A 13,457-nucleotide genomic window follows, 5' to 3' on the forward strand; every position below is an offset into this window, starting at 1 on the left:
TTCGATTCGAGAAAATCGTGAATAAAATTAATCTTCAACCGAGGAGATCTCTGTGTGTATCTCTAAACATCGAAACGCAAAGATTCGAGGATTTATGCTATGTCCTGCCTGCCGTTTGCAGAAAAATACGTCTGTACCGCTTTCGATCCATCCGATGATAGGAGAAACGCACAGGTTTAACAACGATGCATTCGTATATTACGTTCAATATCGCAATGTATGGAAATTTCGTTCGTGTTATAGACTGCGAGAGATCGTTAAAATAATCTTTAGGAATTAACGGATTAAGAGCTTAGGAAACTTAAACTAAATATAATCACGAATACGGTGAAACGCCGCAGGAAAGTTATTGCTGAATGTAAATTGACTTCTAGCTTGATTTAATAATTATCAATTTTTATAAAAGAAAAAAATGAATGTGCTGATCTATTCGCATAAATTACACGTTTAAAACGCTTGCGACTTGTACATACACAATATACAGGACTGCTATAGAAAGTCATACAAGTAGACCATAATATTGTCCACTAGAAATGTTTTTAATATTTATGTGCAATGTAGAAAAATATATAAGAGTGATACGTTACATTAAATGTATGTTATATCGTATATTAATTGTAATACTATCAGAATATAAGTAAGTACATGATACGTATAAGAATTTTTATAAAGAATCGTTTGTTGTTGGCTGCAATTTCGTCAGAATTTTTTACCTTGTAAAAATACACGAAGAAAAGTAGGTATATAGGTACTCGGAGAAACGTGTTTTAACAGAAACTTACGAATAAGCTTTTCGAATTAAACGTAATTGAATAAAATAGCTATATATACGCTCGTTCTAAAGACATTAATGTATAAGAGCTGAGACTAAAAATCGAGTCTCTTACGTTCGATCGAAATATATAACATTTCCAGTCGACAATGGTTACCGTTTGTCTCTATACGATGTAACAAAGTCATTCGTAAACCTATTTATCTGGTGATTTATAGCTTACTCTAATACTCTGTGCAACAGATTGAGCAATTTTGAAGTACACGTTGTAAATTGCGACTGGACAAATGCGTTTCGTTGGTTTCGCCTTAATCGATTACAACTGCACTTATCAGAATTAGTGGCAAAAGGTAACTATCGATACACTCGTACGGAATTATCTGGCAATACGTTAACATTATTGTACGCTGTCGTCACAAGATTTATAACTAAGAGAGGGAAAAGAATGATATTAAATATATATCATACGTAAAAACAAAACGTCCTCGATTAATACACGATCTACAACTTCTGTACACTTCCTGAGTTTCATTAGAGTTACGTTAATATTATTAGCGAATTTGTACAAGTAGACGAGTAACGAGTATCAATGTTGTCTCTTTTCCTATGATCCGTCATCTATGTAAAACGGACAAAACTTCGTTAAACGATATATTTTTGTACGAAGAGAATTATAACTCGTTTCGAAACCGACCTCTTAATCTTGATATTAAAACGTTATCGCACGATGGAAATTTCGTCTAATTAACGCGATTAATTAACGCGACGTTGATTTTTCATTTATTCGACAAATTCTCTTTCTATTATACAAAGATCGTAGAGCTTGGAGATACGACTGACTAATAACTTAATTCGCGTCGAGATTAGGTGGCACCGCTGCGCTTTGTATCGTACTGATGGTCATCTGATTAGGCCATTTCTTCTCATCCTCGTTTTTTCCATTTTGTGACTGCGGAGTTACCTTCGTCACGTCCAACGACCCTTTGTCTTTGTTCTTGAAGAAAATCGCGGCAGCTGCTCCGCTCACGCAAGCGCCGCTTATTATCGTCAGCCACTTCATAAACCTATTTGACACGAACACGTAAATTATTAAACTCGTTACAATCGAAACACGATTAAAACGCCATTAGAACAATCCCACGCTTTCTTTTTTTAATCGTCCATGATCCTGCGTCGTATCGTTAATATCGTTTGCATGCTGATTACCGGCATACTCTGTGCAATTTCCAGTTAAATCTTAACACTTTGCGGACTGCAGACGCGAATTCGCGTCTTACGTACTTTATGCGCTATCCTACAAAAATTTCAACTACTGTTAAATAAAACAGTAAAGAAAAGAAAAGCAATGGATGCTATAATGGAAACGTTGTGAATGTGTTTTTACGTTACACACTTGGATAGTACGAAAACGTTGTCAATATGTTAGATATAATATCAACCAGGAAAGTTCGTTCTGTTTTTAAGGAATTTAACGAAACGATAAATTTTGCTCGGCCACCTTTCCATCGAGTAAATTGTTTTCAAGCGTATCACGCTGAAAAACGTTACCAGAAGTATCTTTAAACGTGCTCGTTGATTTTTGATAAAATATTACGCTCGTTGAATGCCGCTCTGGAAGCGTTCCGATTTTTGAGGAATTTCACGAAACGATAAATTTTTCTCGGTCACCTCTCCATCGGCCAAATTGTTTTCAAACGTATCACGCTGAAAAACGTTACCAGAAATATCTTTAAACGTGCTCGTTGATTTTTAATAAAATATTACACTTGTTGAACGATGCTCTGATTAATCTATATAACTCGTACTATAAATGATCGTATTATGAATTATAAACGGTTTGTCACTTACTTTGCACTTTCCTAAAACTCTCGTCGAAAGTTACTCACCCGATTATGCTTATCATCTTGAACACCATCTTCAGCTTCGCCAGAAACTCACCGCCGAGCTCTATTCCCTCCTCGACCCAGAAGAATGGAAATAAGCACTCTGGGAAGTTCTTCATTAACTTGAATTTTTCAACCTTGTTAAGGAACATATTGAACTGTAGCCTCTTGCGTGCAATTAAAGGGGTGGCTGTCATTGGTTCGAAGTCCATGTTAATGCCGTGCTTTTCCTGCAAAAGGAAACAGTGTAAGAAACGTAATACGTATTTTCTTTTTCTTTATCTTTACATACAGTCGCTCGCGAAAGTATTCGTACACTTCTGAAAATCCGTTAAGAATATCTGACGCGCGTTGTAAAGAAGATTTTGAAACTTCATCGACACTGTAACGATAGTCGACCATCGCGCGAACTTCGGCAAAGTTTCAGACGAATCTGAAAATGCACGCAGAAGCCACGATATTTCCTGAACAGTTGCCCATATAGATAGTTAACTATATAGCTATAAAACTACTTGCAGAAGTATTTTAACGATCGATTGTCGGCTAACTCCGGTGTATAACAAATTTAATCGTTTCTGTCTCGATAATGGAAGACGCGAAAAACGCAAGTTCGTAGCGCTTTTTACGTGCAACCTGTTCATTCGATAAATAACAAAAGAAGACTCGTTTGAAGATCGTAGAGTAGTACAGTAAATCGTACAGAGAGTATAACACGACCTCGACGCAATACAATTTTTGTTCGACACATTTTTTCCTAACATTCGTATTTTTCCAGACATTCCAGCGTTTCGAGTTAAACCGGGCGGCACGTTGTACGCTCAGCGATATCGGTAACCAGCGTAGGTCAAAATTAATTAGAGATAAGGATTTTTAAAACGAAAATACGTCCACGCTGTCGCTCGTCGAGGATAACGAGAGTAAGAATTACAAATACGTGCTTCGTCGGGATGAAGTCCATCGACCATTTCCAGATATTTTTCCTCCGACCCAAGCAAATGTGGTAGAGAAGCGATAAGTGGCACGCCTACACACTTGGTCAAGTCCATAAGGTTTTTCGTTAGACAATTATCTGGCGCGGGACAAAAACACTTTTCCTCGGGATTTGTGCTCATATCACCCAAATCAGCCTTGTAGTGGTAAGTGTTGATGCCTGTAAAACGAATTTTCCATTTAGTAATAATAATCGAAAGAACCGTTTCTGTGCTAATCTACGCGAAAATCTTCGAAACCAGGTGTCCACCATTTTACTCTATGTACTCGACTTGCTTCGTCTCACGTGGATTCACCACGTTGTCGATCACACTACAATTGTCGAGACACCTTGTATTACACGCGGCACACGAAATACTCAAAATAAAACGCATAACGATTTTTCTGTTCGGCTCTTACCCTTTTTCTTTACAAATTTTCCATAGAAACGTACTTGCACGAACATTCGCAGTCTCCTTGCAACTGCACTGCGAGCTTTTACGAATGTTAAGCAACGTGCAAAAGTACAGCGTGGCGTTTGTTACGACTAGCGTTTATAAGAAATTTAGAGGTTAATGCGTGCAATGAAATAACCGTACGTTTTTCATCTATGCCTACGTGGAAGACATCCGAGTTATAATTACTCGTTACAATATTTAATACGCGAAACAACTCTTTCTTTTTTACTTACATTCCACCCTTTTAATTCATAGTCGTAAACATAGGAATTTGAATAAAGATCCGCGGTCTATCTGCAGCTACTTTTACTTCTCAAGAAATTCACCTGCAACTTTGGTCTTGTGGTCGAACCGAGCCGACAAACTTCTACAAATATCCGGTGAGTACGACACGATATCGTCCTGTTCCGTGAGCAACGGCGCGAAGATGGTGGAATCCGTGCCATTGAACTCGTTGCAATGGTCCTCGGTCCAAATGTCCAACTCTGGCTTTCCATTCACTTCGGTCACTTTTCCGACGTCTTTCCAGTACTTCACTCCCCGTAACACTCGTATACGGTCAGGAAGAACTGTACCGTTTTTCTAAAAAAAAAAAAAAAGATCGATCACAGTGTTACAGACTGATGAAACAGTAACAGGATACCAAACATCCTGCAGGCTACAGACAATAGCCACAATAGTGTCCGAAAGCCAGGAGACAACATCATATCTAGAGTCAGAATTTCTCAGCTTACTTGCGAAAGCTTACAAAGCAACGCAACTGACGCAACTGAGCAAGGTACATTAGTACTAAATAGCAAATTACTGCTCAAATAATGAGAAAGATCGTCGGCGACAAAAAGCAGATTAATAGACTATCGGTCGGTAAGCATCGACGACAAAAAGCTGATTAATAGACTATCGGTCGATAAAGTGTTAAGAGTAGAGACGAACGCGTAATAACGAGATACACAGGGTAAGCCGCAACCTCGTACACGTTATACGTATGTGTACGTACTGGGCCAAAAAGGGAGAACAGGTAGCGTCCGGGCCCATCGGGTAACAAAGCGTCTTCCTTTTCTTTCAAAACGTTGCAGATTGCGCTCGAAGCGAAGTCCTTCCCCGTGCAGTCCAGAGGCACACCATCGAACAGTATCTCCCTTGCTTTTGCTCTTACGAATACAGAACTTGGTTTCTTAAAGATATTGTCCACAGCCTTATCTGCGGATGTGAATTACGAACATTCGTACAATGATGTTTAGTAGAAGATCGAAGAGCGTTCGTAGAAAACACCGTGTAAGTGAGAAGAAACAAATTTTCCAGGAGAAAAAGAAACCTTACGCGGATGCAATGTAGTCTAGGTTCGTGAGAAAGAGGAGCGCGTATCGTCTCTTTGCTGTTATTTGCGAAGAAAATTCAATGTTCCTTTCGGTTGGACAGATGGTGCGTAGACAAGAGTCAGGAAACGATCGAGCAATTATTTATCGATGTTTATAGTTAATGTTGTTATTTCTGTATTTAGAGGTAGGATCATAATAGCTATTATTTTATTCTTTGGATAAATCTATCACACCCTTCTGAGCCGAAAAACCTTTATCGCACTTTCTTACATGGACTAGGGATAAAAACAAAAGAACACCTTAAATCTATCGATTAAATCTATCGATTGTGTCTAGAACTATTTTCTAGTTACTATTTATTGTAACTAGCGCGTCTGCATATGGCGAGCGTAAACTCACGTTGTCATTTTCAACGGTTAATTTAGGAAAGGAAATTGCACTTAGATTCTACACCACGGTGTTCTCATTGCAACGTGGAGAACATTCTTCGACGAGTGATGGAATTTTTCAATTTTGACGCTTACGGTGTCTTCTACGATCGCCCTGGACGATGTATGTTAATGTTTCTTGTTTAATACGATCATGGTAATTGCAACGCTCACAGCAATTGTACTAGGTCGTCCGAAAATTTCTTTCGTTTTATGAGGAAATGATAGATGCACAACGTTTTTCCTTTTATATCATTTTATCGAATTATGTCGAATTATGTATTCAATAGAACAAGCGATATTTAGTATATTACACTAAATACAATAAACTACAACTGGATATCACAAACTTATAAAAGGAAAGGAACCTAATACGATACTCGTCACGAGTATTTCGTGGTAAGAGATCGAAATATATATCGAGCAACGATTAGAAATACAAAAACATATATTCTCTTAGAAAAATATTCTGCTTGCACCTGGACCTATAGCTTTCGCTACAATTTTTCGCGAACGCTTCAATTTTGCAACCCTATGCCGGAGAAGCGTGTGTGGAAAGCTTCGCGCGAAAGACATCTGCGGAAAAGTATACAAGCAAACGAAAAGAATGGAGTACACGAGGCGTTAGGCGAATAGATTGATCCGTTCGTTCAAGGAGAAGGTAGGTAACTTATCGTTAGCCATAAGTAAAACGTTTCTCGCGACCCTCTTTCGCTTTTAAATCATCGCGTCGTTTCATTCTCGTGTATTTCTAGCTAAGGCCAAGCCGACCTTTACTTTTGGATCGAAACGAACGAACGTTCGATTTAATGCACGAGACGGAATTTTAAAGACGCCGCTTCTCGTAACAAACGGATCCCCACGCGTTTCCACGCTTTTTATTTACGCGCTACATGTGTTACCCGAAAGCTTTTGGACGTTTCACTGGCGCCGTAACGACGCTCAACTATCGCGATTATATCGTGCCAGTAAATTAGAAATATATAAAATACAATTTTTAAAGAGTATGCAAATTTCTCACGAATGATACGAATATTCGAACGAGCGTTCGATTTGTTTGCTTGATTTGTTTGTTATAATAAATAATTCGATGGAACCGTTTTTAACGTGGTATTTGTTATAGGCTGAGGATGATCGTTGTTATTTGCTTACTATGAAAACCGAAAACGATCCGATTCGCCTCGACCTACTCTACGTATGTTGACAATATGGCGGATCGTGCGCTGGATCTTCAACGGTTAAGAAAGATATGATCAACACTTACTGAGAATTCCAATTGCAGCTGGTTGTTGTTCAAGAGTAATTTTGACCATGCTGAGAATAAGAACATGAGGAAAGACCAGCTCCTCCTCGCCGGTCAATGGGCTGCTCAACGACGGATTGTAAAACCAAGTTGCTTTCAAGTTGTACTCTAAACTGTCGTCTTCTTCTCGATCGACCATATTTACTTTGTGTTTATATTCGCTGAAGAAGAGACACATTTTCTAATTCGCTGTATTCGGATAAAATTGACCGTATACGCGTGCCATACTCGCGACGATAAATGTACTCGAGCGAATGTCGATTAAATTAACACTAGAACTAGCGATAGTTAACACGAAGCTATTTCTACGAAAACCAGTGAAAATGACTGCTCTTTAAAAAACACGCAATAATAGAATATTTTTATATTTATCGATTTATTACTTTCTCACAGAAAGAATTCCATATTACGTAGTACTTTTTTGGTATTATTAATCTATCTGGGATCCCTAAACGAGGGTTGACACGTTTATAAAATTATAGAACCAGTCATTTCGACTACTGTGGTATTTCTAGTATTAGCATGTAGCGATCTAGCGATGGATCCGCAATTTTCCTGATAACCGATATCATCGTATCGAACGATACGCGGTGAAAATTTGAAAAACGCGTGGCAAGTTGTACGAAACGAGGAACCTGGTTAATTGGGGTTCGATAAACAAATCGCAGGATCCTTTTACGCTTTGACGAGTACCAGTGATTTTCACTGGCATTGGTACAAGTAGCCTCGATACAAAATTATTTTCAGTTTGAATACATAAAAAGGAAAATAAAATTCATTATATTATTCTTTTAGTCATCGTTGCGGAAGTCATGACATCATGGCGGAAAAAAATATAACATGAAATAGAAATTTTAAAATAAAATTGTAAAATCTGTCAATTTGACTGCTGTGCTAGTTCCAGCGTTAGCATCTAGCGATCTGGCGATCGATCTGGAATTTTCCTGATAACCGATATCATCGTATCGAACGATACGCGGTGAAAATTTGAAAAACGCGTGGCAAGTTGTACGAAACGAGGAATCTGGTTAATTGGGGTTCGATAAACAGATCGCAGGATCCTTTTACGCTTTGACGAGTACCAGTGATTTTCACTGGTATTGGTACAAGTAGCCTCGATACAAAATTATTTTCAGTTTGAATACATAGAAAAGAAAATAAAATTCATTATATTATTCTTTTAGTCATCGTTGCGGAAGTCATTACATCATCGCGGGGAAAAATATAACACGAAGTAGGAATTTTATAATAAAATTGTAAAACCATTCGATTTGACTACTGTGCTAGTTCTAGTGTTAATCGACGATTTATAACAACTAGCAATGTGAGCAAATTCGATACGTACAGTCGGCAACAAACATAAGTAAACAGTCAGCTTGTGGATTTGTATTTATTTGTTATATGTCGTCCTATGGGTCGCTCGGAAGATTCGTTCAGATTTTTAAGGAAATTCGGTCGACGCGAAACATCGTATGGAAAAGTTCTTCGCCGAAAAACCTGAGAAGTTCTGGAAGCATGGAATACTCGACTCGTTGCGTGAAAGATGAGAAAACGTTGAACCGAATCCCGCCATACACAATTCGATAAACGTGTGTCGAATCGGAGCGTAAATCGGAACGATCTTTCCAAGCGACCCATAGGACGATATATAACAAATAAAACTTGAGAATGTAACAGTACCGATTCCATTATTGTCGTTGTCCAACTTTTCTCAACGACTGTACGTTCTTATAGACCCGAATTGCATCCAACAGCCAAGGCTCGCTTTGTAAATTTCGTTAAGTTTCTAACATCGAAGATACGACGATTCTCGTTCGTCGCACCGGTCAAGTATTCTGTCTGTACAAGTTGATTTCGAGCCTCCCGAGTTAATTAAATAATACGACTACTTGTATTAACTCGCGAGCCTCCACTTACAGTTACGTACTTGGAATTTCGAGCAAATCGTAGACCCACGTTAATACACGCTAAGAGATAATACGCGAAGATAGAAATAGATTGCAGAGTTCTATGTGGCTGAAACGATCCTCGACATACTCACTCGTAGAAAAATGGTCCTACTTCTTCGAGGATTGGCTTCTCGCCTGCTGTAATTTCTGTAGGATTCGTCACGTTGAAAAGGTAGATCTTGAAGTCCAATGGAACAGGAAAGGTGGACCATAACTCGCGCATCTCGGTATTAGGTTTCAACGTTACTTGCTGTCGATCATTTTGTTAATTAATGTCACGTACGAACGAAATACTGCCAATTTCTATACGTTCGATGAAAAACTATGTAAGCACACGTGTGTGTAAACTACCACTGATGTACAGAGTGTATCACGACGTGCGAGACTCGCTTCACGAGCGGACAGAAGGCACGCGATACGATGAGAAAATGTTCGTACGAGCAACGCCTTCTGTCCGACCTTCTTTAAAAATTGTAGCCGTTTTCGCGTCTCGATAACCCGCAACTGTTTGCTTTGCCTTTGCGGAAGTTGCTCGTCGAGGTGGCTATCCGCGTTATTCTACGCTGGAATTTTTGAACATCGCCAAATTCTTCGACGAGCTTCGAAACACCGAATTGACTGCGATTTTGAAACATCATTGTATAGGAGGTGGCACGTTCGTGTGAACTTTCTTCGTCGTATTTCTGCCTCCTGTTCGGGTGTTACGATGCACCTGTTACGATATATTTTGTACAAACTGCGGATGACTCATTTTGTCGTGGAGATTAGTATCTTTAAAGTCAGCCTTCACAGACGTTACATCGGAACACACGTTTTATAAAATACCTGTCTTCGCGTTACGTTTACCATATTTCCTAAATATCTCTGAAATTTCATTCCTTGAGGCGATAGGAAATTCGTTTGCCGGTTGTATGTACTTCTGTTGCAAAGAAGAAAAATCCCCATAATAAATATACATACACGTACGTATAACATCCTGGGACCTCTGTAGAATTGCTCGAGGGATATTTCAAAAAATTGAGAAATACGACTAACTCGAATTCACAAAATGTCCAACCTGCGTCACCGTCAGTGATCCGCGACCCGTCGTTCGCGTACAGAACAAAGTGGAAACTTAGTCATTCGATATAATGTTTCGCGTTATCCAATTAAACGACGGATAGACAATTATTACCCGCGGACATAACGTTTTATCACGATTCTTGGCGTGCTACCGTCATGTCATTGACGTTCGTGTGCTACTTTATTTCACGTTGCTTCGCCGAAACTCCTCGTTACTCGGAACAGAAGAGAAATCAGACGGAGAATATTCGTTCTATCGTTTCCCATTTATTCCTCCATGCAGAATCGCCGCTGATTTGTAGCGTATAAAAATACCGGGACACTCTGTATATCGATGTAACAAACAGCAACATGTAACATTATACGATAATACGATAAACGTATAATATTAATATGTCTATCGTTAACGTTATTATTATGTTCCATTGTATCGTATTGTATCGTAATTCTTTATCCTATCGAGGCTATTGCGTCTGTTACAATCTTTTCTCGATGAACTAAAAAAGTTGGTGAAAAAGTTTATTGAAATAATTGTTACAGCACCTTACAGTTTATTTGTCCTTTTTATAAAGCACATTTTTTCTTCAAACCCGTCAAAATGTTTAATTTCATGCTATTTTCTGCCTTTTTTTTTTTTTAGTTCATCGAGAAGAAAAATATATGATAATTTAATCCTCTTTTGGTTTTTTGTTCCAGTCAAGAATCACGAGGTGGATCTTTCCCACCGATTGAAAACTACAGCCCATGAAATAGGCTTGGAAAACTGTTCTAACTTCTTTTTCTACTTAAAAAAAAATCTTTTTGTATTCGTTGAGTATATATGAAACCATACCTCGAAATTCAATAACTTGATTTCTTTCTTTCTCTTAAAAAAAAAAAAAATAGCAAAAAGATGCTGCTTTGGAACATTCCAATTCAGGACAATCCCTTAATTTATTGCTTCAAGATGAAAATCTTAATTTCTCATTTATCTAAATACCGCTATATCCTGGTATAACGCGTTAACGATATTGTACAGATCGGTATGTACATTGACGTTTAATGGGGGAAAAAATTGCAGGAACAACAGTAACGAGAGCCGTGGCAACTGTGACGTGGAAACAACGATACACGCACAACGTGGACAAATTATGTAAAGTTAAAAAAATACAGGATCGGGACTAACGAAAAGAAACAAAGGGCAACGACAATTATTCCGAGTGAGATGCGGCTTTGTTCTTGAAACGGCGATGGCAGGTAAAAACTGGACGTGTAATGGTAACGGTGTGTGCGAACACGTACTTCATAGATAACGTTCGTTCATTGATTGTAATTTCCAACAGAGATAAAAGGGGAGAAAACCGTCATTTAATGTGTACGCGACGAGGGATCATCCGGCAACGTGAAACAACACCAAAGTGTGTTAAAATACGCGTGCAACCGGTGTGTAATTAGTATGATTTACATTATATTGCATATACACTGTATTTACACTATACACCTCGTTGGTAAGTATTGGCTTGGCAACTAAGTGATTGCGGATTTTGTCAATAGGCGGTATGGAGAAAATCCGCAATCACTTACTTGCCAAGCCAATAATTACAACGCTTACGAGAACTTAAGTACGTCCTTAGGAAATTGGAAGAATCTTGGACTGTAAATTTTGCTTCCTACAGGTGCGTGAATAATCGGCAGATTGCCAGAGATGCTTGGCCACTACTCACGTTTTTGATCTTCCACTTCAAGAAGGGTGGGAAAACGATCGCACAGAACACAACTCCAAAGGCGAACAGAGAGCCACCGATGATTCCCAGTTTCTTCGGCTTTATCATAGTAACACGCTGCAACAATCACGGTTAGCCATATAAGTCGAGTTTGTCGATGAAACCCTATGGCGATAAGTCGGCCGATGTACGTGGATTAACGTCAATAGCGGAAACACAAAATACAGCGAAACAATAACTATGACGCGTAAGCGAGTAATAAGTTTCCGTTCGAACCTTCGATATACCATAAATATAAACTGAGAAACTTTGCGAACTCGAGCATGAATAGTTTATATATAGTTGCTATACCACGGCAGAAGCGAAAACACTTGTTCTTCGATCGGCGCTGGTGAAAATGAAGATGAAGAACAGAAAATGACGAAGGAAACGAAGGAAGGAAATTAAACGATAAATGCGACAAAGGCGACGAAGAAACGAGAACCTGATGTTCGTCAGAACGCGGGAAAGTGAGTAAAAGCGACGAAGGAGAAGAGATCTAGCATTTCTCGACGCGTGGATCGATCATCTTTGTCGAATAACCATAGGAAACAATAAATAAGTAAATGGTAAAGTGATCTTCGTTTCGTAGAGATCGAACTATAGAAAAAGAAGAGAAAAAAGTGACAAAGAAACGCGTGGATTTCGATCGATAGAAAGAAGAATATAAATAAAATACTAACAAAAGAAAAAAAAAGAAAAAGAGAGAAGTTAATGTATTTTTATCGAATGTCGAAGAAACGCGATCTCAAAGACCGATAAAAATTCTAAAAACCCGGTTATTCGATGAAGTTGTGGAAACCTTGTGTCCGGTCGGAGCACGCAGCGTTTCGTGAAGCTTTCGTCCGGTCGTTAAAAACGAAAGTAGACCCAAAAGCGACGAGTACCAGGTAACCTTAACGCCTCGACGAAAGACACGAGCGGCAAAATCATGCGCGAGAGGCTTCAGACGCATTCCTTTGAAAATCTTCGAAAAATCCTCGTCTATCTACTTCGAGCGTCGAACGAATATCGCGAATTTCTATGTATTTTCCAATCTAACGATCGCAAGATTGCTTCGTTATCATCGAACGAACCATCTAACTACGTCTTCTTTCCAACGTTATAAGTATTTTTTTTTTTTTTTTTAGAAACATTCTTCTCCTTTCAGTACGATACTTTTGATTTAAATAGCGTCCTTTAAAAGTAATCCTTTCAGGTTCCTTTCCTTTTCGACGAATCCTTCGTGGATTTAAGTATTATCACTGTTCGACACGACGACGACGACGAGAGCTTCTCGAGCTTATTCGCACACCTTGTAATGGCCGAGCTAGTGGATACGATGTCGACTGGCCGATCGAGAAGAGTACGAGAGGTCGACCGGCTTCCTCGTCCTGTGCCGTTGATCTTCGAGTGTTCGCGTGAACTGACGGTTTCGAGCTTCGTCGTCGAACGACGGCGACACCGGCAAAACGCCCACTCCTGCGTCACCACGTACAACCGATTTTCGCGCTACCTGTGCGAGAGTGGTAGCTGATCAGAGTTCTTTGGTTAAACAGATGTCTATCTCTTCTATCGCCTATTTCTTCTCTT

The 13,457-nt window shown here is 39.0% G+C and overlaps 1 protein-coding gene across 2 annotated transcripts; it reads right to left on the bottom strand.

Moving 5' to 3' along the window:
- Positions 1-518: 518 nt before the first annotated feature.
- On the bottom strand, positions 519-13,457 carry LOC117234441 (sensory neuron membrane protein 1). 2 transcript variants are annotated; one of them, XM_033495641.1, is made up of 9 exons: positions 13,180-13,457; positions 11,847-11,963; positions 9,174-9,331; positions 7,094-7,293; positions 5,080-5,282; positions 4,409-4,664; positions 3,594-3,805; positions 2,659-2,885; positions 519-1,836 (listed from the first exon to the last, which is right to left on the bottom strand). In XM_033495641.1, exons 2-9 carry the CDS (start codon positions 11,952-11,954, stop codon positions 1,620-1,622), a joined length of 1,581 nt encoding a protein of 526 aa, XP_033351532.1. In that variant the 5' UTR covers positions 11,955-11,963; positions 13,180-13,457; the 3' UTR covers positions 519-1,619. The 2 variants fall into 2 exon arrangements, with proteins under 2 accessions (XP_033351532.1, XP_033351531.1); XM_033495640.1 differs by lacking the exon at positions 13,180-13,457 and adding an exon at positions 12,688-12,989.

The sequence above is a fragment of the Bombus vosnesenskii genome, unplaced genomic scaffold (genome assembly GCF_011952255.1).
Source record: "Bombus vosnesenskii isolate JDL3184/JDL3185 unplaced genomic scaffold, Bvos_JDL3184-5_v1.1 scf7180000013305, whole genome shotgun sequence".
NCBI classification, from domain to species: Eukaryota; Metazoa; Arthropoda; class Insecta; order Hymenoptera; family Apidae; genus Bombus; species Bombus vosnesenskii.

Bases quoted from the DNA above. Each gene is read 5' to 3' on its own strand.
- LOC117234441 (XM_033495640.1), bottom strand. From the start codon at position 12,840: ATGCGTCTGAAGCCTCTCGCGCATGATTTTGCCGCTCGTGTCTTTCGT. The intron at 4,665-5,079 runs GTACGTACACAT...TTTTTTTTTTAG, and splicing joins TGTTCTCCCTTTTTGGCCCA to AAAAACGGTACAGTTCTTCC. The intron at 2,886-3,593 runs GCACGTATTTGT...TTCCTTTTGCAG, and splicing joins ATGGACTTCATCCCGACGAA to GAAAAGCACGGCATTAACAT.